Below are 26,293 nucleotides of genomic sequence, written 5' to 3'. Positions count from 1 at the left end.
AGTGAAAACTAACTTTAAGTGTAACCTTCGTCACTCAGCCGTTTAGTAGCATTTGATGAAGGAAAGTTTTCAGCCCAACCGAAACACTGTGCCTTAAAAAAAACTGAAAAGAAAAAGACCTCGGCTGTTTGATCAACATTTGTTTGTTAAATTCATTGCTGATCCTGCTATTTCACACCTGTATTCGCAAAGATCTAGCTTAATTTGCTATTGTTATTTCTTTATGAGATCCTTGCCCGGTTTGAGTAAGTGAAAACTAACTGAAAAGGCATGAGACAGGTTTGTAGAAAGCTTTAATTGATGTCTTTTGGTGGTAAATGATTCTTATGATCATGATCATAATTTTCAGTGTTTATATTTCATTTTTCAGACTCCGTTATTAAGTAAATTCTGTGCTGCGGTTTCGAAGGATTCTTTCGCCTGGTTGTCCTGTGCTAGAAAACGAGAGAGATTGGTAACGAAGTACCAGCACAGACTCGTACCCAGTCGCTTCTCTTGCTTGTTCAGCAGCGCGCAAGGCATCAAGGGAAGGACGAACTTACCGTATTTTCTCATTTAAACGCCCCCGGCGTTTATTTCAAACTTGGCTCCGTGGATCCGGCGTTTATTTGAATGGTGCAGTTTACTGGAGCAAAATGTTTATAAAAGAAGGGTTTTAAATCATTATTTGTGACATAAACGTAATTTGCCATCATACCTAAAGCATATTACACCTCAAATAAATGCCTGGAAGGCTTACTTAAAACTCTAGCTCGGAGACCCGGCGTTTATTCGGGGCCCGGCGTTTAATCGAGAAAATACGGTATTTTTTCTACGTCCTTCCCATCAACCTCTTCGAACGTAGCGGTAACGACTGGGTACGAGTCTGGTACCAGCAAGCCTTGCGCGACGCCATATTACCCCCAGCAGCGCCGAGTTCTTTCTCTTCTTCCCTCGTGTTCAAAATGAAAATCCGCGGAGAGGTAATGAAGATTGAATTTAGCCGGCTTAGTTTGTTTTATAGCAAATAAATTCAATCTTTCATATCAAGAGTAAACCATAGAAAACCTAATGCTGTTATAATATCGCGGATTCACGCTAAATTCCTTGTTTTTAGCCCTATGATAGTTGTACCCTTTTCGATGTAGGGATTTTGTCTGTTTATGGCGACACGTTACGATCCTTAATATTTCTTTGATTTATTTTCATTTCTGCATTTGTGCTTTACAAGAGCCTCGCAAATAGATCTCAGCCAAACCCTTACCCCTGACGTAAATTCCTTAACAAGTAGTGACTTTTATACAGAGCCATTTCAACACAAACTTGCACATAATTTGGCATTTTACAGTTTAAGTTTCTTTGAGGCGTTAGTTGTGTTAGTTAACAATATAGATTTTAAGTTCTGGAACGTGCTATTCTTTGTCAAAATTAGTTCTTCTACCATTGAATGTCAGTGCAGTCTTGGGTACTTTCATAATTCCTCAGACAGTACATACAATCTCTAAATAATTACATGCAACTTAAGCTTAATATAACACATACTTAATCATTTTTGTTAACCTATAAAAGTCTTGGTATATACAAAATTGTAAAGGGAAAGATTAGAAGTAATTTGCCTTGGAGGCTGCATAAAGCTATACTCTGGAATAATCGCTACCCAGTGAATGAGTGTCAACAAAACTAATAATTTATGCTATCCACTGGACAGCGATTTATATAGTTGACAGCATAAATCATTCTTTGAACAACTGGGCTGAGGTGTTCAAGTGGGTAATTGTAGATATGATAGCATTCTGGTAGAATAATGGGCTGCCTAAGCAGTAATTGAGTTATTTTTGCCCTATTTTACAGATTTGGTAAACGCTGTAAGGCCGCGGAATTTATACAGTTGAATCCCGATAACTCAAACCTTAAAGGGAAATCGTAAAAGGTTCAAGATATCTGGGTTTCGAGTTATCAGGGGTGAAATTAGTAGGAAAACAACCTGGAGGGGAATTGGTAAAGGTTCGAATTAGTGGGGAGTTCGAGTTATAATATTTAGGGATGGGGTTATAGGGATTCACTGTACCGTGAAAAGAAGAAGACATGAGAAATGTTTTCTGCTCTTCTGATGTTTTCTGTTAACTTTTCATCTTTTCCAGGTTAAAGAATATGAAATCATTGGCAGGGCACTGCCCTCTGAAAAGAACCCCTCCCCACCCCTCTTCAAAATGAGGATTTTTGCACCAGACGAGGTTGTAGCCAAATCAAAATACTGGTATTTTGTTGCCAAGTTGAAGAAAATCAAGAAGTCGCATGGAGAAGTTGTTTCCTGCAAACAGGTTTGTGCGCTGTGATAATTCTGCCAATGCAGCTTGATTTTGTGATTATCGTACTGTATTCGGTTATTAATGTGGTGTACACGTACACGTACATGTACCAGTATCACACCTCGTGTATTTTTCATATGAGGTCTGTTTGCTTTCATGTACAGCTGACTATAGCTGTTATTCTGACGAGGTTTATAATATGATTGCATGAAGAAAATAACATTTTGGTAGGACATGTTTCTTGCCAATTTAGAACATTTTTCAGGATATGCCTGTACTCTGTACTGTATTTGCTCGAATAAGTGCCGCCTCCCAATAAGCGCCGCCCCTGAATAAGCGCCGCAGTCCCGATATGGTGCTTATTTGAGGAATTAAAAACAGCACTTCAAAGCAACTTTAAAACAAACTTGGACATTTCTTTCCATCAAAAGCTATGTTTTGCAGTTCAAAGGGATTGTTTCACTGCTCGCCCATTAGTTTTTCTATCCAACATTCTTACAATACATAGTTCTGTAAATGTTGTGAAGGCTGGAACTTTGCCAGCAGAGCTAGCGCGACTTCTCTCTTCATCAAGAGACGAATACTGACAATCAGAAGACACTAATTTCAATTACTGTAAAAGATTAGATTCTTTGTGGCGAGCAATAAGCGCCACACTTGGAGCGCAAAAACTTTAATATGCGCCACAGCGCTTACCAGTATTCAAGTAAATACGGTCTATGTATTTCTTACAAAAGTCTTCCTTATCTTACAAAAATAGCTGTTTGTTGTATAAGTTATGTCCTTGAAAAATCTCTTAGCTACGTTAACTAACTTTGTCTCAAACCTCTACACTTCTTCTAAATAGGTTTTTGAGAAGAAACCTCTGAGGATCAAGAACTTTGGTGTTTGGCTGCGTTACGACTCTCGCAGTGGAACTCACAACATGTACAGGGAGTACCGTGACTTGACAGTGGCTAGTGCTGTCACATCCTGCTGTAAGTTTGAGTATTCAAGTCCCAAGCTGAAAATACAGTTGAACCTTCTGCAAGCATTCACATAAGCTTTCAGTCCAACCCCCTGTAAGAGACTGACTAAAAAGTCAAGTTTATTTAGTCACTTGTGGGATGTGGACAAAGAGAGGTCAAAACACAGGACGTCTAAATTACCCAATTAGATCATGTTTCGGCGGCTCGTGTTCACGCTTAGATGCAAGCGACGGTATGCCCGTTTCATTTTCGCAAAATTAAGTTCCCGCGGAAAATAAGTAACAATAAGGTAGTTGTTCCACGGGTGTTATCCATGCACAAATGGATTCATAAATGCAAAAATTCTTTATTCAAGAACACATTTGAGTAAAAATGTAATTTGAAGAGATTTCAGTGCATTCAGTGCAGTTTCCAATGTTAAATACTGGCTTTGCAAAAGGACCAACAGTCACTCTCAAACATTGGATACGAGGACTAAAATTAATATTCTTAGTTCTTAAAACAACCATTATCATCATATCAGTGTAAGGGGTCCACAGTGAGGTTGAATTGTGTGCGGGGGGCTAGAAATAATATAAAATCTCAAACCCAGGGTTGTCAGTGGGTTGATAACACACACTCAGAACTGACCTTTTAATATTCCAAGTAAGCCGGCGCAGTATTCGGAATGGCCAGTAAAATGCGCCGCTTGCTGGCTTATTTTGACAACCCTGCAAACCATTAGCACTAAAAAGGTAGCAGTCTTAACTTTTTACAGTCAAAAGTTGTTTAATGTCAAGCTGACCCCATATATATTAGACATGCTTCTATCCTTTACCAATCCAGCTAATATGAGATGTGTAAATCACCTTACCTTAATAATCAAGCTTTTGATTTATAACAAGTTACTGTAATAACCTTCTGATCATTATTTTTTTAATGCACAGACCGGGATATGGCTGCTCGTCACCGTGCACGAGGGTCAAGCATTCAGATCATGAAAGTTGATGAGATCCCAGCCAGCAAGTGCAGAAGGCCTCATGTGAAGCAGCTGCATGTAAGCTTATATTAGCTTGTTAATTAATAGACCTTTCTCGAGTTGTTTTTTGCCTCAGTGTCAAAACATTCATATGAAAATGTGTTCTTCATGCACCTTCACTTTAATCCAATTCAAACTCATTTTCATGTGAAATGTTTTGAAACAGAGGCAAATGAACTCAGAAACTGCCTATTGACATTCACTGCATCTAATTGTACAGTGTTATTGAAATTCTAAATTGTGTAGTTCCAGAAAATATCCATACCCAAAAAAATATCCATCAAAAATTCTGATGGGGTTTTTAGGTAGGTGAAGGCAGTTGGGGGGGGGGGGGAGCTCAAAAGCCCAAAGTTTTAAAAGGAAAGTATGAACCTCAACTGGAATTTCCCGAAAGGGGGGATAAAACCAAATAAAGAACATTTCTTGAGGGCACCTCAAGTAACCCGGGGCATGTAATTTATTCTTCAACTTCCATGAATAAACCAGCTTTAATGTCACATAACAGAAACTGTAGAAGAGGCTTTTTTGGGACCACAGCATAGTGTCCATTTACTGCAAAATTATTGTGATATCAAAATCAAAATACAACCTCCTTAGAATTATGATTAATTTTATGATTCCAGCTAGAGTAGATTTCACATCAAAATAATCCACAGCCGGACAAAAGTTTGTTGTTCATTTCATGTTTTTGTTGTTTTTGTTTACAGAATTCAAAGATCAAGTTTCCCCTGCCGCATCGTATCATTAAGTCTCACTTTAAGTCCAAGTTTGTGGCCAAGCGTCCCAATACGTTCTTTTAAAGATGATGAAAAATGACACTGGGAAGCAAAAAATAAAATTGATCTCATAACACTGTACTTTATTTGTGTTGATTTTCTTGTTGCATATTCGCTGTCGTTCTCTTTAAATGGCTAGAGATACAAGACCCCAAAAATTTTATATGAAATAGCACTTCAGAGATTTATGAAGTTTTTCTGATTGTTATTTTGTTTTGATGTGCTATGCATATTCAGAGGTGCATCTCATATCGCTGTAGTGCCATGCCATTAGTGTGGATTTTTTTAGCTTGAATCTCTTGGATATTGTATTGTGGGAAAGTAAATTTTTGCTTGACAGTCTTTTACATCCTTAGCTAATTATCTTGACTGTGAGTTTATAAAGGTAATTAGAAGGCTGATGTTTGGGGATATAGCGAGTTTCGCCCAGAACGTGTTTCGCCCATATCGTTTCGCCCAGACATAGACTCGTTTCGTCCAGAATGTGAATGGTTTCGCCCAGAATTTAAACGTCTAGAATCTAACTCAAAAAACTTCAACCTAAATATTAAACGTCCGTAACATAATGAAGTTTTTTGACCTGAGACCATGAAATGTTGAAACGAACAAGTTATCACTTCACTGTTGAAACGAACAAGTTATCACTTTCACTGTTGAAACGAACATAATATCAGTTTCACGGACGATGGAGCACGAACTACCTTATTCTTGTAACTCTTCTTCCTCTTATACTCTGCTTTAGTTGCTAATACTCCTTTTCGACAAAATGAAATGCAATACATGAATCTTCAATCGTATTAAAGCACGGTCGCCATATTGAATACGAAACAGTGGAACCCAGGCTTTCACAAACCTGAAAACCGTAGTTTCATTTACACGAAAAAGCTAATCGATTGGCTTTAATGAATATTAAGTTGAATCAAACTAAAATCAGCATCGATCTTAATAGTGAAGCTAAAAAAAGTATTTAAAGAAAGGCAGTGAAGTCAACTAAAAAGAACATAAGCTTATGTGTGGAGGAATGCATGAACTGTGGTATTCAACAAGTTATAAATCAAAACATAGTTCGGAGTTCTCGACAATTTGCATTCAATCAAACTAAACATTCCTACTATGAGCTTACGAGGTTTTTTGACCGCCACGTTTATTTCATTCTGACCGTTTTGTAAATCAACATTCCAGACTGATTTACTCGAAACTCTAAATAGGTCAGTTTAAAACGCGCGTGCCTTAGCATTAAAACACAGAAGATGCCATGATGAAAAAAAATCTCACCTTCGCTAGACACAAAAGCTTTATTCAAAACGCGCTTGCCTTTATACAGTTGAAGCACATAAAACAGAAGAACGCAAGAATCAGTTACGAGCTTTTTGACCGCCACGTTTATTTCATTCTGACCGTTTTGTAAATCAACATTCCAGACTGATTTACTTTGAAAAAGCACTGTGGAACTGCCTCAAAGAAGTCCTGCCAGACGTGACAGTGAAAGGCTGTGTGTTCCATTGGACACAAGCTCTGTGGAGAAAGGTCAGTAAAATAAGCTATATTCTAATTCGCTCCCGCTTAACCGAATATAATCACAAATATTACACCCCTGAGACTTGGTTACCTAACCCATGATAAATTCAACTATATCAAATTGGTAGTTGAAGCTGGAAGGTGTGTCCAATCTTTTTGAGCATTTGCTTACCATTTTGTTTTTTTCATTACAGATTCAAGACCTTGGGCTTCAAGCATCATACCAATCAGATGATGGCACCTTCAAGTATCTCCGAAAAATAATGGCCTTACCATTCCTGCCTGCAAGTGAAATCCCAGCAATGTTCACCCGTCTTAAGGTGGAAGCCACCACTGAACCCCTGCAGAAGTTCGTGGAGTACGTCGACAACACGTGGATTCAGAGCACTACCTGGCCTCCCTCCTGCTGGAGTGTATACAAGAAGCAGATCCGGACGAATAATGACGTCGAAGGATGGCATAATGGCCTAAACAGACGTGCCTCAGGTAGAGCCCAGATGCCTCTTTACATGCTGATTCACTTACTGCACAAGGAAGCCTGCCTTGTGGCCCTTCAAATTAGATTAGTTTCAGAAGGAAAACTTACAAAACTACAAAAGAAAAAGTATCGCTCCGTGCAAGCGAAAATATTAAGTTACTGGGAACAGTACGCCAACCACCAAAGGTCAGCAGTTCAGCTTCTCAAGGCTTGTTCCCATGTCAATGGACCAATAGTTAAAAATTAAATAGGATAGGAGGATTAATGTCGGTTAAGAGAATACAAATGTAGGAAGAATTAAGTTGTAATGAAGTTGTATGATAAGGAATTATGAGTTTAGGAGTTGAGAATTAAAATGTAGGATAAAAATATGAGTTAAGTAAGTTGTAGGATAAGGGATTAAGTATACCGAGCATTTGTTTTTATCGATAAGTTATTTATTGTAAAGTTAGGTTTTAGCCCTAAGATTAAAATTGCATTCTTTAAAACGTTTGTACTTTTTCATCTGTAGGAAAAGGAATTGTTAATAAGGATAAGGAATTATGAGTTGAGGAGTTGAGAATTCAAATGTAGGCTAAAAATATGAGTTAAGAAAGTTGTAGGATAAGGGATTAAGAGGAAATCCGCCAGGACTTCGAGTAGTTATTGGACAAAATTATATACCAAAACTATTTACACCTGATTGCAAGCTTTTGTGTTACTGCTTCAAATATCTTATCGAAAGAAATCTTTTCTAACAACACCACACGTCGAAAACACATTTTGAAGTTCCGCTGAATTCCACTGAATCGCTTAAAAGATGTAAGCTTTTGCCCATAGCTTGTGAACTTTAAATATCATTTTCTCAGACTCTGATAAGAAATTGTTGTACCAGAATTATTTCCACCTTATTGCAAACTTTTTTGTTACTGCTTCAAATATCTTATCAAAAGAAATCTTTTCTAACAACACCACACATCGAAAACACATTTTGAAGTTCCGCTGAACTCCACTGAATCGCTTAAGACGAATTTACAAAATGGCTACACGTGAGATTTTGCCCATACCTTGTGAACTTTGAAATTCATTTTCTCAGACTCTGATAAGAAATTGTTGTTGGTGTTATCACGGATAATTACTTACATCTTTACCTTTTATTAAGGGTAGGAAATAACGCAATAGGATTTAAATTATTCTGGAAATTGATTTTTGTCCAACTTTAATAAATATTACTCGACTTCCTAGTGGATTCCGTCTTAAGTATAACAAGCATTTCTATTTATTGATAAAGATATTTATTGTAAAGTTAGGTTTTAGTCCTAAGAATAAAATTTTATTCTTTAAAACGTTTGTGCTTTTTCATTTCGTTATAAGCTTAAAAGTAAAAGTACACGTGAAAAAGATATATTTTTTATATCAAACATTTACTTGTTTTGCAGTCGGAATGTTATTGTTTTCTAGAGATTTTGCCTTTGCTAGCGCTTGCAAGGAGAATAGAAAATCGTTCGTGTTCGTAAAGCTTAGCAGCCTGGCTTTTCCAAGAAAATAGGCCAGAGGCCTGGGAGGGAGTTTTTCGGTCGTCCATAATCCATTTTCAGTTCGGACTCTCAAAATTTCCCACATATGAACAGAAAACAAAATTCGTCCTGGTTACCGGGTTCATCTGAATAGGACCTTAGTCTCGACAATCTCTGAGTCTCGGTCTGGGCGAAACGAGTCTATGTCTGGGCGAAACGATTCTCTATCTGGGCGAAACACGTTCTGGGCGAAACTCGTTCTGGGCGAAACCCGCGGATACCATGTTTGGAGTGATGGCCTTTAGTCAGTGTCACTTTACTCTGTCTAAGGACTATTGCTTGAAGCATAAGCTTTCCAATTTCATCATGACATTTACATGTACCGTAATGATTCGATTTAGTGCCGGGGGCGCTTATTTACTTTTGGCACCTCAAGGGAGGGCGCTTATACAGACAGGGCGCTTATTTGGGACAGGGCGCTTATTTATTTTTTTGAGAAACAGCCAAATGTTCAAAACACAATTGAAGAGCTCCCGACAAAAACGTCCCCTGAACTTTCTGGCTAAATCGAACGTTATCAAAACAACTCCAAATTGCGCATTTTTTCCGTGCCTCATTAAATATTCATCAATCAATAAATCAATCAATCGATTCGTGCCTTAGTTTATCTTGTTTTCGCGGGATTTTGTAGATGTGTGATGATGTAAGTAGTGGAGATAGAAGTGAGAGCAAGCCGGCGGCACTTAACTGAAAGCAAAACTAGTATAATGTGACAACACGAGCAAACGTATTCAATCAACAATCAGTCTTTATTTCACTTTCACCTCAAAATTACAGCTAACGGTAACAGATTACAATAGTCTTGCCCGAAACAACAAAAAGCAGCTAACCGCAAGCAGACTGCAGTGAAAGCTAGCCGCTTGAAACGCTAACGCTAACCCGTTTAGCTTTTTAACCCTAAATTTGAAATGAAACCCTAGCGTCAGACCCTAACCCTAACCCTTGGGGTTTAGGGTTAAGCTTTTTTCGCTAGGGTTAAGCTAAGGGGTTAGGGCTAGGCCTGTAATCCCAAAACTTTAGCTGACTTCATCGTTTTGAGAAACAAAAGGTTTCCTTTGTTTATCGTTTGTAAAAGAAAAGACAAAAGAAGCCGCGCGAGCAAAAACCTTGTCTTTTTGCATGTGTAATTTTTCAAAAACGAAACAAAGACCAGTGAAATGAAAGACAGGACAGTGTTAAGCACACGTAAACAAACCTGCATGCGCAATTTGGAGCTGTTTCGATAACGTTCGATTTAGTCAGAAAGTCCAGGGGACGTTTTTGTCGGGAGCTCTTCAATTTTAATAACCATTAAAATAACTAACAATAATAGAAACTGTAACAATAACAAATTGTTGAAAGTTCAGGTTACTTCTAAAAGAATTGCTCATTTCAGCAGTTTTTATATACATGTACAGTACGGTGAAAGTTCATGAGATTATCTAGTCGGCGTCGATGACTTCAGTAGGGGCAGTTATCCACAATAGTGGCGCTTATATGAATGGGGTGCTTATTAGAATGGGGGGGGGGGGGGGGGCTTATTGGAATAGGGGCGCTTATTGACAAAAACACATTCGAAAGGGGGCGTTTATTTGGAAGGGGGCGCTTATTGGAAGGAGGGCGCTTAATCGAATCATTACGGTAATTTACCTTTCAACCTACAGTTGATAATCAGCTAAATGTTTCACCTGCCTGTCAACTCACAGCACAACAGTTTCTTTTGAATTTATAGCTGTGTTTCTTCATCCCTACCCTCCCCCTTCTTCCATCACCATAGCTAGACTTTTACCGTCGCTTGCATCTAAGCGTGAACACTTGCCACCGAAACATGATCTAATTGGGTATTAAACATGGCATGGTAAGTAATCAAACATTAAAGTTTGGCAGGCCATAACGGCATCTTTTGCACCGAAAGTTCAACAGATTCTGGTTTCGAAATGGCGGAAAGCTTGGATATGAAGACTTCTTCAAAAAAATTTATCCTGATCTGTGTCAATATGCATTTGCGGGTTCACTTAAATCACTTCCAGTGTAATATTTCTCCTCTACTCAGTGTTTTTGGTGAGAATTTTGAGCGTGAATGTTGCCATTACGGTCTGCTAAACTTCAATGTTTGATGGCGAATCATGCCAAGTTTAATACCCACTTAGATCATGTTTCGGCGTGGAGTGTTTACGCTTAGATGCAAGTGACGGTATTGCTTAGTCTGAGTCAGTGGCCATTGGAGGTGAGCTTACTGACTTTTTTTAACCATGCTAACATGCGGGTCAAAGTAGGGATGATAGCATCTCTGAGCTAGAATCAATGACCAAGCTATACATAGAAAGGGGGAGAAGGAGGGTGTGTGGGTTTTGTGCAGCCTCTAATCTGTCAGGGGCCATGGCAGCGTGAAAGAGACCTCTGGAGGAAAGAGAATGCTAACTAACAGTCAATCAAAGTTTAAATTTCTTTTGCACAAAAGTGTTCGTTGCTGCCAATGTTTTGTGGAGTTAAACATCAGTCAAAAGCAAAAACCTAAGAACAAAATATAAATGCAAATCTTACTGGAGGATTCAAAACTGAGAACCAAATATATTCATGCTAACAAATATGTCCAGCTTTGTAAATCTACTGAAAGATTTTAAAATATGTCAAATTTAATCACCAAGAGCCTGGGAACCAGTGAGTCAAAATGAAATGTGTTCCTAGAATATAAAATTGTACGCTACAAATTTGCTTAGAAATCCTTGATTTTAATTTTGTATTTTTTTGGCACATTATTTGGGAACTTTATTCACCTATCTTTCATTTTAGTGAATCGACAACAGTTTCTCGCCTTCACATTTTGTGTGACCGCGCAGAAAGGGGAGTGACTGGGGAGGGTCCAAAGTTTTCATGAAGGTCATTCAATGTGACAACCATATTTGGCGACTTGAGTAACCGCGCACAAACAGTAAAGACTGGGGTAAAGTTTTTAATGAAGGTCGTTCAATGTGACTTGTATTTGTATTTTATGCCGCGATGTAAATAATTTTGAATATTTTGACCGAATTCGACGTAAACCCCTGCAAATATGCTGTCGTTAAGAGCTGGTAAGCAAGTTTTAGGCGCTTGTAAACTTGTGAACACGACATTGATTCGGTGTTTACTTCATACGTCGAAACCAACTTCAACTTTTGCCAAAGATCTCTTTCTTGGACGTTTCAACAAGGTATGGTGGATTTCTATTTTACCGGGTCTTTATAAGGCTTTCACAATTGTCTTGTGTTGTAGGTTTATATCACCACTATAATTTTTAATGGGATAAGATAAAAAGAAAGTTATTTACTTAGCTAAATACTACGATATAATCTTGAATTTGAGTTAAAGTTATGTAATCTTTTGTGTTTTCAGAAGTTGTTTTGTGGTAAAGCTCAATAATCTCACGTGGCTAATAAGATATTTGCCAAAGATCAAGTGTTTTGAGCCTGTAATCTTCACTGCGTAGATTTAGTGAAGTCTTACGTAAATTTCTCGACAAAAAGTTAAGGGTGCAAAATAAATATGGGCATAAATTGAAAGCAGTACATGAAACATGCCGTACTGTTGATATTTTGTGCTAAACACGCGATGAATGAAAGTCACGAGAACAGAGAACTTGAGTGAGCATCTCTAAAATGTTGAATGACTTACTGCCTTATGCTAATCTAGAGTGCTGTAAAGGAAATTGTTTTAACTATTACTAATAATTATAACATTTCCTCATAAAATTATATACATGTAAAGTGAAAGGTTAAATATGTGAGCCAAAGTTTATTCTTGAATGAATGAATGAATAAATGAATGAATGAATCAATCAATCGTTCACGAATATAGTGAATTGTAAACAACTAACATTTGAACTTTTTTTAGTCAGTCAGTCAGTCAGTCAGTCAGTCAGTCAGTCAGTCAGTCAATCAGTCAATCAGTCAATGGATAAGTCAATAATAATATTGAAAAAGTGTACAGATTATTGAGAAGGGTTGCAAGAAACTTGTACAACTAGCTTCCCCTTTTTCTCAACTCTTGTTGACTATGACTCTCATTTTTTTGTCTCCATTTGTAGGAGAAAGTTTTTCCATTTCCTGATCCACTGAATGAAGAGCAGCGAGAGACACTTACCATGCTTGTTGAACCTGTTGAGAAGTATTTTGAAGAAAAAGGTACATCCATTAAACATGTACATGTTATATACATGTATGATCAAGTATGGACTATGTTGTTCACTCCTCTGCTTTAATTTAAATATATATATTGATTTAATCCACAGTTGATTCTGCCCAGATTGATAAGACTGCCAAAATTCCAGAGGATGTCATGGAAGGACTGAGAGATCTTGGATTGTTTGGTCTTATCATCCCTGAAAAGTATGGTAAGCCGGCCAGACTATATTCCTCTGATTTAGAAACTAATGGTTTCAGCAGTGTCAAAAACAGTTGTATGAGATTAAACTCGTCAACAAGGGATGAGCTTGAGAGCTAGCTAGTACTTTAAGGGTTGGTGAAGCCGGGCAGCAATCAGCCATGAAGAAGGAGGTATCCATGGCAACCCTGCAAGCAGCCACCTCAAGAGGCACAGTCACACTGAACCAGTCATTGGAAAAGTTACAAAACCTTAACTTGCCAAGGGGGTGGGGGAGGGGTTGAATTAAAATAAATATTTATTAAGTTGGATTTTAGCTGACGCTTCTGTAAAATTTTACAAACTTTCAGGTGGCCTTGGTCTTCTAAACACAAACTATGCCCGAGTTACAGAAGCTTTCTCTGACGCTAGCATAGCTGTCACTCTGATGGCTCATCAGTCTATTGGCCTCAAGGTAATTACTTAATATCTAATTTTAATGTTCCATTTAATTTTAATTTTTTTCCGTTTTATTTTTTGATTTTCACATAAGAGACAGTGCAGTTTGAGCCAAAACTTATACATACTTAAACAGTGATGTACAATATTCCTGCTGAGCCACATTATTTTTAAATCACTAGATGGAATTTTTGGCTCAAATTTCTCCTTTGAGAGCTGGTCAGTCAATAAGGCTGTAAGATGGGAATTCAAATTGTTGTGTGTTCTTTACCAGGGCATTCTTCTTTGTGGAAATGAAGAACAGAAAATGAAATACTTACCAAGGCTGGCTTCTGGTGAACATATCGCTGCATTTTGTCTGACAGAACCCTCAAGGTAATATATAGATTTAGGCAAGCCTAAAAGCGGAGCTTCCCTTTAATTTATTTAATCTTTGCTGGAGTTACAATGTTTTCATTTTGATAAATATGCGGTCAAAGCTTTTATGTATACACTGGCCCATAGATGCAAGACAAATATAAATCCATCATAATCTCGAGGCAGAACAACTAATGGACAAAAAAATAATTAAGAGTTTATTCTCTCCTTTCTAAAGAATAGTAAATAATTTTACGATCCTCTTATCGTTTTGCTTTAATACAACTTCATGGCCTAAAAATTAATTAAGAGTTTATTGTCTGCTTTCTAAGAATAGAAAATAGCAGGCATATTCCCGTCTTGCTTTTCTTTCTGTATTTGTCTTAACATCGGCGTACTGAAAAGGGTTGCTCAGTCACGTACGCAAATTTAAAACTTATCTTTTATTTCTTACCGTGTGCAAAATTTAAACAAATTTAAACGTACACTAAATCATCTCTATTCAGTGTAATTATTCAGTGTAAAAGTGGACTACACTAAAGCAAAAAAAAATGTTTGAACTACTTTAAAAAAATATGAGTCAGTTTATATTTTTCACCTCGCGCTCGAGCCTGAGTGTGAGATGGGGTAAACATGTTTTTCAGAGCAAGTTTAGTTTAAATAAATTTATTTTGTTCGAGCTTTTTGCTTTGTCGTCGTTTAGCACTTCGAAAAACGTCACTTATACTGTATGAATTTCTTCCGCCGAGAAAATGTAGGCTGAAAGTCGGAATAAACTCACAGCAATAAGAAATAAACTCTCACGGCAAGGGACTTTATTGACGGCCAAAGAAAATCAACTTACGGCAATAGATAATCGGTTAATCCATAGCAAATAAAACCAACTCAGGGGAACAAAAAAATGAACTGACATGTAAGCGTAAGCTTAAATGTACTACAAGTTATAGTATATTGCTTAAGTTAAGGAAAGATCTAAACTTTACTGACACAGAATCTATCGAAACTGCGCTTAGAAAGTAAGCTTAAGTTTATAAACATCATGAAATTTTCTGTCATAAAATCAGGCTCAGCAATTCAGTACAGGTTGTTACCTTGCATCAGGTTCCTGTATCTTTCTTCAGCGGACTTGATGCAAGCAGTGTTTAGCTTCGTTTTTACACGATCATTGCTAAAGTTGTTGTATTCTTGATGTTGACGGCCGAAGATTCATCCGCAAACAACAGAAACTAGCAAACTGGACGTGCACAAGGAATATCATTCGCAATTATTCCGGGTCTCATCGTACACCTCTTTCTTTATCTACAATTTCACGGAATATAGGTGACTTTTGAGGACATCGTGCGAGAAATATTACGGTAAGAAAGCTCTCGATTCTCTGTCGCTCTTTTTATACCCTCGGTTTCATTCAGCCTACACATCGCCTACACAGTGAACACCGTGCAACACATTTTCCCGCGTTTTCATAACATTACTTCGTTTAGATCAAACTGAAACGTCCACATCATCCAGTCGATAGAAGATAACGTCAATTGCTCGTTTTACGGTTACGAAAAATGCGACCAGAGACCAATAAATTGAATTTAACCGTGTAGCGATCGAACGAGAGCCATCGAGCCATATTGTTTTTTTGGCATAAAGGCTTCGATACATAACACTCACACACGAAAAAAGACTAACAAAAAAGAGCAGTTGGATAATAAACCTCTCAGATATTTTGCTGTGTAGTATTGCTGTGTAATTTTACCCCTTGTGTACATTTTGTCTTGCCTTGCGAGCTTTATTTGCTGTTTGTAATTTCCTTACTTTTCTTTAGCCACGCGCGGGCAACCTCGTCCCCAGGCCTAATCCGTGCGTACATGCGTACGTACGTACGTACGGACGTAGGCGACTCCCAAAATTTCTCGGTTCGATAGGATACCATTTGCCTGCCTATGGATGCTCCGCTCACGCGCCTTCGGCGCGTGGGAGCTCCGCTATAATTATAAATGTATGTTATAGTTTGCATGTTCATAAAATTGAGCGACGAAAAATGTTCCATATATCTCCCTCTCCCTTTCCCTTCCCTTTTGAATCCCAGCTTTTTTCCCAAGCAGCAGTTTGCTTACTGTGGACAGCTTTCTTTTCAGTATGATTTAGACAGCAGTTTAATATGTCACTTGCCTAGGGAGTAACCATGAGAAGTTACTTGTCTGGCAGAAAAATCTACTTGTGCTGGACGACCAAACTTATGGCACTTTTTGAGCCCTGCTCTTTGTCCACACCCAACCTCACTCCCATGTTTCATGTTGCTTAGCAACTTCTGGGACGAAATCCGCAAGCTCACTCACTTCTCGGAGAAGTGATGTTGCCATCAACAGGCACTTGTTCCCCCGACTGAACCTAGTTTATATGTTGTCTTGATGTAACCCTGAATTCTTACAACTAATTTTTTATTTGTTACTTGTAGTGGAAGTGACGCTGCATCTATCCAGACCAGAGCTACACTAAGTGATGATGGAAAACACTTTTTTCTTAATGGATCGAAGGTCTGTGTTGTTTTAGTTTTATATCAATTAATTACATGTAAAAACTTGTCCACTATTTTTTAAATAACTTTCTTATGGCAGCCCTTCAAAGATAAAAACTTATTTAATAGATAAATATGACCTACATAGCATAGGAGTCCTGAAAGGGGGGGGGGGAGAGAAGAATTTTAAAGTGTTGGTTTTTGTGGAGGGAGGAAGACCCGAGGATCCAGAGAAAAACCCACATATGACGCCGCGTCCGGGAATTGAACCCAGGCCACATTTGCTGGTGGGAGGCAAGCGCTCTCACCACTGCGTCATCCCTGCCCCCCATTATATCAAGGGAGGCATTGTCATTGTTGGTTGTAGTGACCTTTGTTTTGTATATTCAATTTTGCATATTTTTTGTTATTAAGATCTGGATCTCTAATGGTGGTTGGGCTGATATAATGACTGTCTTTGCCAGGACTTATTACACAGATGACAAGGTAACATGCTATGTTTACAGTTCAGAAGCTGTAAAAAACATTTATTATAAATGAATCAGATTTGCCTGGATGCAGATGTCTTATTTTCCAAAAGTCCTCTGTGCCAAAAAAAATTAATGGCCTTTTTAGATGTACATAATTATATCAGAACAGATTTTGTGGGGCAATCAGGTACTAAATTTTGTTTCTCTAAAATTATGTAACTACCCATGGTGGCCTAATTTTTTTATTGTGACCAAATTTTTGTTCTGAATAAATTATAGATTGATGTCTTAATTTAACTTGTACTGTGGGAGGTGCCCTGACCAAATGGTTTGTGTGCTGGACTCCGGGGGTCAAGCAATCTGGGCTTGATCCCTGGCTAGGTCACTATGTGCGTTGTAACGCTACGATGGACTAGCATTCTGTCCAGGGAGAGTAGAAATACTTCTAGTCTCTTAATGCTACAGAAACTGGGATAAGCTCTGGCCTGATGGGCCACCTGGCTCGTCAGCAGACTTCTACCTTTAACTTTTAACTCAGACTAGATTTAATTTAGTACTAGTGTAGATTGACGCAGGTATTAATCATTTAAACAGGGGGAAAAGCAAGACAAAATAACAGCGTTTATTGTGGAAAGAGAATTTGGAGGTGTGACTAGTGGCAAACCAGAGGACAAGCTTGGAATCAGAGGCTCAAGCAGTAAGAAAAAAATTATATCAGTTTTGTGTTGACAAATGCTTCAGAAAAAAATGCTACCACATTTACCATGAAGGTCCAGCATCATTGGTCTGCAATATGTGTAGAGAGTGAGACAATTGTTAACATTAAGCATGCAAAAGCCATACAAAGGGCTAAATTCCTTTCTCTACTTTCAGCCTGTGAAATTCATTTTGATAACACTCCCATTCCTGTTGAAAATGTTCTTGGAAATGTTGGTGGAGGATTCAAGGTACATATGTTACATTGGGACTAACTATTCTGCACTCAGTTGATTTTGTGAGACAATAACAAGACATCTCATGACATATTTATACCACGTAACACTCAGTTCATGTAGAATACTACTGACTAAACAGCACTGCGGTTAGCCTAACTAGCACTCCTGTTAGCCTAAATAGCACTCCGGTTAGCCTAACTAGCACTCCGGTTAGCCTAACTAGCACTGCAGTTAGCCTAAATAGCACTCCGGTTAGCCTAACTAGCACTCCAGTTAGCCTAAATAGCACTCCGGTTAGCCTAAATAGCACTCCGGTTAGCCTACTTTAGCTTGGGTTGCTTACGGTTAGCTTTTATAATAGGGTTAGGATTTCTATCTAAAAAAATCAGTATCCTGGCAGCTGGTCATCGGTAACCTAGTGGATATCGCTCCCGCTCAGCATGCCAGCTACCCGGGTTTAAATCCTCTTGGTCTCAAATTTTTTTAACTTAATTTATACTTCATATATGAAAAAAGAAGAAGTCTCACGACATCAACTGAGTGGTGAGGTACTTTATAACTCACTCCAAGTTTTTGCCAAACAGAAGAAATGTTTGACAATATCATTACAACTTACTCTACACCAACAGGTGTTAGGGGTACTCCCATATGTGAGTATATAGATATGTGCCGCTGTGAAGGGTGTGATTATCAGGCAGTTTAGTCTGGGATAAGTTATAGTAATTTAAGAGTTTTGGTCTAAACTAGGGTGTCATTTTCCGTGAAACTAATCAGTTGCTTAAAGAATTTAGTCTAGACAGAAATTCCTGGCAGATTACATTTCACAATCGGTATGGCGTGTGGTACTGCAACATTACTAACCCCTCATATTGTATTGACAATATTGTCTCTTTTTTTTATTGTATTTTAGATTTTAATGTATTTTAAGGTTTAACATTTATTTTCTCAGAGGACCCTCCTGAAAACCACCCCCTAGGTGATTGGAGGCCTTCTCTTAAAATATTATTTATTATTTATTATTATTATTATTATTATTATTATTATTATTGTTATTATTAATAACAAAGAAAGTGTTGATATAGCTCTTGGATAGGGTAGGGGTTTTCATGTTTAGTCTAGAATAGGGTTTCAAAATGCAGCTGAACACGGTCTAGTATATAGGTTAAGGGTGAGTCTCAGAGTAACAGCGGCACACCCCAGCTAAAAATTTGATGAGTCCCCCCTCCCCCCGCCAATGTAACCCCATTATAAGTAAACAAAAGGACAATTTTTCTAGTTAAATTATCTTTGTTTCTTTGAAAAGGTTGCGATGAACATTCTAAACAGTGGCAGGTTTGGTATTGGTGCAGGGGCTGGAGGAGGACTAAGAAGATTGATAGGTAATGTACAAATTATGTATGGAACTGCACGGTTTTTGATTCAAATATTTATTATCAAATTAATTTTTCTAAAGACGTTTATTTGTCTCCTTTATTACATTCTCCCTTCATTCGCTCAGTAGTATAGAGGGAGTCACACAAATACCACCTCGAATTAGACGCTTTATCGCAGCTGGAGTTTGTTTTTTGGCAAGTTTTAATGAGTCACGGTAAATTTCCCGACTTTGTTTACCCACGCGGAAAAAAACAAAATTTGCATACCATGTTTATGGGGGCGCATTTTTTTTTTCGACAACCAATTTTTCGACAACCATTTTTAGAGAAAGGACACATCTTAATTGAGCGAGCGGCGGAATGTTAGCCGTCATGCAAGTGACATCAAAAAAGCGCGTGACTGTCACGCCACGCGACGCTTTTTAGACAGGTGGCGATGAGTCATGATATTACAACGTCTAAAAATATTATTCGGGGAAACCCCCGACACCCACGCACAAATTTGCATGTCAATTGAACATTTGCGGCCATTGGAATATACACTAAGATGGGTCGAGGAAGACGTGGACTTTGTCTTTTAAGTGGAAAAAAAAACTTGAAAAATTTTATCGGTCCACCATCAGAAATCTTTAAACACGAAAAAATCGCAAAGGATGCTTTACAACCAAGGATTTTATTGTCAGAAGAGGCGATCGCGCAGTTGAAAACTTTTGACAAAGGGCTTGTCGCAAACCTCTTGACAGGAAATTGACTCTTTTGTACGTCTTAATATTTACTAGAAATTATTAAATTTAACAAACCTGTTTTTGTATTTATTGCTCCGTTTCTATTTGCAATTGCGGCCAAAATTTTGTCTCCTTTTGATGCTTCTAATGAAACGTCGTGTTTTTGGAAATCAGAAACGCTTTGACTGACTGTGGCTGCCCCCCTTCCACCATCTTTTTTTTGAACCTTAATAAACACCTGTACTTTATCATTTACAATATTATCATCTTTTTTACTTTCAATAAAAAACTGCCATTCTTCAATTATTCCATCAACGGGCATAATGAAGTAATTTAAATTAAAATTAAATTTAACCAAATAAAAAACAACAGAACTTGAGCCAAAACCACCTCCAAGAGTAGTTGTACCATCTGTTCCATCATAAAAACCGTTTATGACAAAATTTTTGTCTTTTTTTAGAAAATAGTTTTTTAACTCGTATCCATTCAGATCAAGATTTGTTTCTAATACGAGGTCACCACTAGAAAGAATGAAAGGGTTATCAAAAGCATCGCTTGACACATCTGCCTGATAACCTTTTACACCATAAGCAATTAAATAAGCTTGCTCACTTGTGTTTGACCCAAAGTAACCAGGATTGGTTATATCAATAAAAAGTTTATCGTCACTGCTTGAAGCAGCTTTTTGTGAGTGAATAATTGTTCGCATGTATTTTGGGTTGTGACTGTTGAATCGTTTTGTATTATAATTAACAGTATTTCCTCCAAAAGGTGACGAAGCGCTTAAACTCCAGTTAAGATTACTTTCAGGAAAGAAAAATTCAACACAAAGAGTATAATCACCAGGCAACAATCCGGTGAGGCCGATTTTAAATCTTGAATTGAAACTGTCTCCTGATTTTAGTAAATTAAAACGAAAAGCGTTTCTGTTAACTAAGTGAACACCAGAGTTAAAATTGTTAACAGTTGTTAATGAATCAAAATTTGTGACTCCTGTAAAAGAAGATGCTGAAAAAAACAAATGAGAAAACAGATTTTCTTTTGTTCCTGAAGAAATTGTGTGTGTTCCAACATATTTTTTCATTGATGTTAAGTTTACAGCGTCTTGGTCACCAACAGGATTTGCAAGCTGTTTGATTGAATGGTCGTTCATTACCAAATTTTGATTAACAACACCCATTTGTCCAGGGTCGCCTTTTGCCCCAGCGGGACCTTGTGGGCCAGCAGGGCCAGTTGGTCCAGCATCTCCTTTTGGCCCTTTTGTTCCAGCAGGGCCAGTATGCCCAGCAGGCCCTGTGGCACCAGCGGGGCCAGTTGGACCTGTTTCTCCTTTTGGACCAGCCGGGCCAGCAGGACCAGTTGCACCGACGGGGCCAGCAGAGCCAGTTGCACCTTGGGGCCCTTGAGGACCAGCAGGGCCAGTAGAGCCAGTTGGACCGCTGTCACCTTTATCTCCTTTTTGACCAACGAAACCTCTTGAGCCAGTTGGGCCTTGGGGGCCTTGTGGACCAGTGTCGCCTTTTGGGCCAGCGGGTCCAGTAGGACCGCGAGAACCTTGAGGACCTGCAGGACCAGTAGGACCTTGCGGACCTTGGGGACCAGTGTCGCCTTTATGACCAGCGGGGCCGGGCGAACCTCTTGGACCAGGGGGGCCGGGAGGGCCAGTTGTTGATGAGCTGTCTGAAGGATGACCTGTATCTCCGTTGAAAGCACCCATTATATATATTCGTCAAAATTTTTTTTTGTTATTTTTTTTGGTCTGTCATGATACAAGAAAGAGAATTTTGTTTTTGTTGCAAGATCAAGCAGATTTCTGTTTATTCCAAGCTCATCCGCTATACGGTTATTTTCTCTTGGGAGAAAGGAAAAAATGCAAAAATGGCTGCAATTATCACGAATATTTTTGGGTACTTTGAAAAAACATTGAGAAAGATAAATGACGCTGCATTGCCTATGCCTTCCGTTTATGAAGTAATTGATGATTTCGTTTTGATTGCTTTCGCAAACCATGTCGTCAAATATGACGATTTTTTGGTTATCGTCTGTAAGTTCGTCAAGCGGAATGACGTTGTCAGAAGCTTCGATAACTTCATAACCAGTTTCAGGATTAACTCTTTTTTCAAAATCGTCAAGAATCAACTGGTACTTTTCTTGATGAAGGTTTTTTGCGCAAAGATAAATCTTGTCGTAAACTAAAAGCTCATAAAGCATGTGTAAAAGAATGTTTGTTTTGCCAGAGTTGCTCGGGCCACAAATAAGCATTCGAAAGGTGTCAGAGGGCATGCTTGGATGTCCTTGTTTGAAAGCACTTTGCGAATAAAACTCAGGATCGTAATTCGGAATCTTCATTTTTTTAGTTGTTTATATATATACGCGAAAAGATGTCGATGAAAAAATGGCAAACACTTGCTGAAAAAAAGGCCGCTGTTGAGCAGCAAAATGACAAAATACTTGCCGCAATGAAAAACAAAGCGATTGAAAAAGAATTCGGACAGCTTTCAGGTGAGGAGGTATTTAAACCGCTGACACGAAGGCTTGACCGCGCCTTTACCAAGCAAATAAAAACCGATGCTGAAGAAGGCCCAAACTATAACCTGGATGATTTCGATCTTAACAACCCATTTGGTGAAGATTTCAGGCCAGATGTGGAAACACCCCCACCAACTCCGCCGCCGTCACCAGAAGTACCTGACTATTCGATGGTTGAATCTGACCAAGATTTCGAAGAGGAAACTCCAACATCATCATCATCACCAGTCCCACCTCTTGCGGAAAAGGAAGATGATGATGATGATGATGATGATGCAGAAGGGGGTGATACAGCAAAAGGTGATGATGGAGCAACGCCGTCACACGACTTGTCTCAGTCAGTTGAACGGGCCAAATGGGGAACACCACAAAAACCAGAAATCGAGGGATCAGAATCAACAGACCTGCAGGTGCTAAACAGCATGTTGACGAAAAATGTGAACAATCCCAACTATGTCGTGAAAAGTCCGAAATCAAAATTTTACGGTTACACTCTTTCAGACATAAAAAAAGCGCGAGACGAAATTTTAGAAAGAAGGGGAGAAAAGAAAGCAAAATCTTCTTTATTTTTTGAAAAAGAACCACCAGATCAAGAGGGGAGTGGTGTTGTTGATGTGAACGATCTTGTTGACAGACTTTATATAAGCATCGGTTCCATTAAGGCAGGAAACACTTCAAAAAAGTTGCAAAGACAAGTAGCGATATTGTTACAAATGTTAACGAAACAGAAAGTGCTGTCAACAGAAGAAGCAAAAAAAATTTTACATAAGTATAATATACGATGAAACATCTTAACCTTTTGCTCAACTCCTCGATTGCAAAAAAGAAAGATGCAAGAAATGAACCTCACGACTTTCAAATCAACTTTGAGCCCTCAATTAATTTAGACTCTTCAAAAAGGTACAAAGCTGCTCTGAACGAGCTTGTAACAATGAGCTATTCTTGGTATAATGTTTCAGAAAAATATAACAACAACAAATTTAAATGGAAGAAGAAAAGTGACTCAGAGTGGATCACTGTTACCATTCCTGACGGAATGTATGATTACAAAGACCTAAACGACACTTTTCAAGCTCACACAGGAAAAACGGATGATTCGAAAGACATTTTTAAACTTTATTTTCACACTACGACCTACAGGGTCATAATTCTCATCGCAAACGATTACGAGCTTGATTTGAGGGAAGGCAATTTGTCAGAGCTCATTGGATTCAACAAAAAAATCTTAAACGACATGAACAACGTTGGTGATCGTGTTCCGAACTTGACAAGAGGGGTAGACTGGATTTATATTCATTGCGACCTTATTTCAAGAGCTGTTGACAATATTGCAGACGATGTTTTGTACACGCTGTCAACATCGACTCTTGAAATCTCTTACCCATTTTCGAAAGAGCCTCGCCGACTTTTGTGGCATCCGGTTAACAAAAACCGAATTAACTCGATAAGAATCAGAATCAGTGATGGAAATGGAAATGACCTTTTTCTGAACGATCAACCGGTCGCTTTGAGCATTTTTATCGAAGAGGAAGAATAATTTTTGAAAAAAGTATATAGGATGAATCACCCAAGCGAGTGGACGAGGTTTTACGACAGAGGTCGATACAGATATCGGCACAAAGGAACAGGGGTTGTCAGAGATACTTTAATGGCAATCGGAAAACGATTCGCAAAAAGCGGAAAAAAAAGGGCAGAAGAGGCTGCCAAAAAAGCAGCTGAGAAAGCAGCTGAAAAAGCTCTTGAAAAAACGGTCGAAACCACAAAAAAAGTTGTTGAGCGTGGCGCGGAAAAAATTCAGCAAGTTCTGAAAAGAAAAAAAAGTCTCTTACCTGAGTCACAAAAAAAGCTTGAAGAGTTGACGGGAAAAAAAGGACTCAACCAAACGTCGAGACAAAAGCTTAAAAACATTTTAAGAACAAAAGAAGCAAGGTTGAAGGTGAACCGAATCGTTTCAGAAAATTAAATTTTTTTTGCAGTTATATATACCCTGCTTTGGGAACGATGTTCAGAAGCGGAAAGTTTTTGGAAAAAACTGAGTTTGTGCGGTTTGGTCTTTCCACGCCAATAAGCCTTCCTGGAAACAATCAGCACCAGACAAAAACTGGCTACAAATTTTCTGTAACCGACAGAAACAACTGGTACGACTGGTACAACGCTTACCTTCGAGCCGATTTCACTTTTGAAGCGACCGCAGATGGGGCCGCGGTTGCAGGAGACACTCGTTCCGCTCCTATCAATGGATCTTTTTCTTTGTTAAACAAACTTGTGGTAAAATCTGCAGGAAAACCTCTCTATAACGTTGACAACATTCACAAGCTGATATTTATCAAAAACTTGTTGGATTATTCTGATGACTTCTCCAGAAGTGTGGCAAAAAGCCAGTTTTGGTATCTTGATACAGATGACACCACTATTACAGCAGATGCTGCAACAAACCTCGGAATCCGGCAAAGGGGGTTGTTGGCCCACGCGGGTGCAACGGTCAACACTATTATTCCTCTGAACAGGTACTCTTTTTTCGAAGAGCTCAGTGACAAGCTATTGCCACCAATGCAGCTTGAGCTTGAAATAGAACTTCAGTCTGACGCAGAAATGATTTGGCAGAACGACGGCACAAACAGGCGAATTGTTGTAAGAGCCCTTGAGCTGTGGGTTCCAAAGCTTCGGTTTACGAGCGAAGGGCAAGTGCTTGCGAATGAAGACTTTTTAAAACCAAGAAAGTGGACTTACATGAGAGAAATGGTGCAGCCCAGCAGCAGCCGACGTGCGGCTTTTGGAACTTGGCAGATAAATCCTGGAATTAAAGACGCAAAGCACGTTTTCATCTTCATCCAGCAGACCCGAAAAGTAAACGCTCTCACCCAGAACCCGTACTTTTTTGACACTTTTGACATTGACGGAGATAACTCAGCAAAGCTCGCCACTTGCAGGCTGGAGTACGGTGCTTCCAACTTTTATCCTGACCTGGAGTATGACGAAAATTTCAAGCTGCGAATCCTCAACGACGTAATGAATTACCGTTACCGAAAGAATGATTACAATACAGGAGTTCAGCTGCAGACAAGCAACTTTAGCACACTTTACCCTTTTCTTTACTTCGACCTTCGAGAAAACAAAGATAACTTGACAAACGATCCGAAGCAGATGGTTTTTCACTACAGGCTCAATGAAGCGGCAAATGCCCAGGATTACACAATATTCGCAGCCATTCTGTACGAAAGCGAAATGGTTTTGAGGGAGGTGGGTAACGAATTGGTTGTGGTCTAAATTTTTTCACAAAATATATACGCGATGACTTCTTACCACTCACGTAAGGTCGTGCTGTCTGAGGGACAAAAAGAAAGCCTCGCCAAGGCGTTTTCGAATAAAACAGCAATTACACTAAGGCTGAAGTACGAAGACATTGCAAAAGGAGATGGAAACACTTTGCATCTAACAGCGCGTCAAATCAAAAAAATAAAGCAAGCCGTTAGCGACAAAAGGGGAGTCGATCTAAAAATGAGCGAAACACAGATCAGAAACTCACTCAAGCTTGTCAAGGCCGCGGTTCTTGGTAAAGGGTTGCAGGTAAAACCAAAAGGTGGCAATGGCATGAGGGTCCGTCCTGCAGACGTGATGCGGCGGCCGCCCCCATTTATTGGAACTTGGGGAGAAAAAAAATGAGTTTTGAGGACGTTCCTTTAACGGATTTTGACCTGCTTGCCTGGTGCGATTATCTAAAAATACCGATAAAAGGCATTTTTTCAAGAAACGAATTTTTACCAAAAAATCACTCCCCTTGCATAATTAACATGGACGACTTGGGCGGACCCGGCACCCATTGGGTATGCTGCTTTAAAGAAAGAGAAAGATACGAGTACTTTGACTCTTTCGGCTTGCCGCCTCCCGTGGAATGGGAAAATGATCTTGTTCTTAAGGGAAAAAAAGAGCTTTTTGCGAAACGACAACCAGCTTCAGTGGGAACTTAGCGTCCGGTGCGGCTACTACTGTTTGCTTTTTTTGAATGAACGAAACAAAGGG

General features: G+C 38.8%; 3 protein-coding genes and 1 long non-coding RNA gene across 4 annotated transcripts in view; all 4 read left to right on the top strand.

Moving 5' to 3' along the window:
* The first annotated feature begins 911 nt into the window (after positions 1 to 911).
* Positions 912 to 5,131, top strand: LOC144628637 (large ribosomal subunit protein eL20-like). Its single transcript, XM_078486779.1, has 5 exons — positions 912 to 962; positions 2,121 to 2,300; positions 3,136 to 3,265; positions 4,183 to 4,292; positions 4,982 to 5,131. The coding sequence occupies exons 1-5, from the start codon at positions 945 to 947 to the stop codon at positions 5,072 to 5,074; spliced, it is 531 nt and encodes a 176-aa protein (XP_078342905.1). The 5' UTR covers positions 912 to 944; the 3' UTR covers positions 5,075 to 5,131.
* Positions 5,132 to 5,830: 699 nt separating this feature from the next.
* LOC144628821 (uncharacterized) lies at positions 5,831 to 7,637 on the top strand. Its single transcript, XM_078486935.1, has 3 exons — positions 5,831 to 5,844; positions 6,472 to 6,577; positions 6,763 to 7,637. Exons 1-3 carry the CDS (start codon positions 5,831 to 5,833, stop codon positions 7,291 to 7,293), a joined length of 651 nt encoding a protein of 216 aa, XP_078343061.1. The 3' UTR covers positions 7,294 to 7,637.
* Positions 7,638 to 11,552: 3,915 nt separating this feature from the next.
* The window catches only part of LOC144628600 (complex I assembly factor ACAD9, mitochondrial-like), a 29,374-nt gene continuing 14,633 nt past the window's right edge, over positions 11,553 to 26,293 (top strand). The window contains exons 1-10 of the mRNA XM_078486719.1: positions 11,553 to 11,771; positions 12,645 to 12,741; positions 12,849 to 12,950; positions 13,291 to 13,394; positions 13,653 to 13,753; positions 16,182 to 16,260; positions 16,656 to 16,727; positions 17,306 to 17,408; positions 17,585 to 17,658; positions 18,950 to 19,025. Of these exons, the coding sequence (XP_078342845.1) occupies positions 11,634 to 11,771; positions 12,645 to 12,741; positions 12,849 to 12,950; positions 13,291 to 13,394; positions 13,653 to 13,753; positions 16,182 to 16,260; positions 16,656 to 16,727; positions 17,306 to 17,408; positions 17,585 to 17,658; positions 18,950 to 19,025 (946 nt within the window). The 5' untranslated portion in view covers positions 11,553 to 11,633. The remainder of the gene's footprint in view (positions 11,772 to 12,644; positions 12,742 to 12,848; positions 12,951 to 13,290; positions 13,395 to 13,652; positions 13,754 to 16,181; positions 16,261 to 16,655; positions 16,728 to 17,305; positions 17,409 to 17,584; positions 17,659 to 18,949; positions 19,026 to 26,293) is intronic.
* Positions 17,720 to 18,126, top strand: LOC144628653 (uncharacterized). The gene is made up of 2 exons (XR_013566281.1): positions 17,720 to 17,834; positions 17,920 to 18,126. It is a non-coding gene; the product is annotated as an uncharacterized LOC144628653 (long non-coding RNA).

The sequence above is a fragment of the Oculina patagonica genome, chromosome 10 (genome assembly GCF_052425735.1).
Source record: "Oculina patagonica isolate OP01 chromosome 10, crgOcupat, whole genome shotgun sequence".
NCBI lineage: Eukaryota > Metazoa > Cnidaria > Anthozoa > Scleractinia > Oculinidae > Oculina > Oculina patagonica.
Note: the sequence above shows the minus strand (reverse complement) of the source record. Positions and strands in the feature narration are given on the sequence as shown.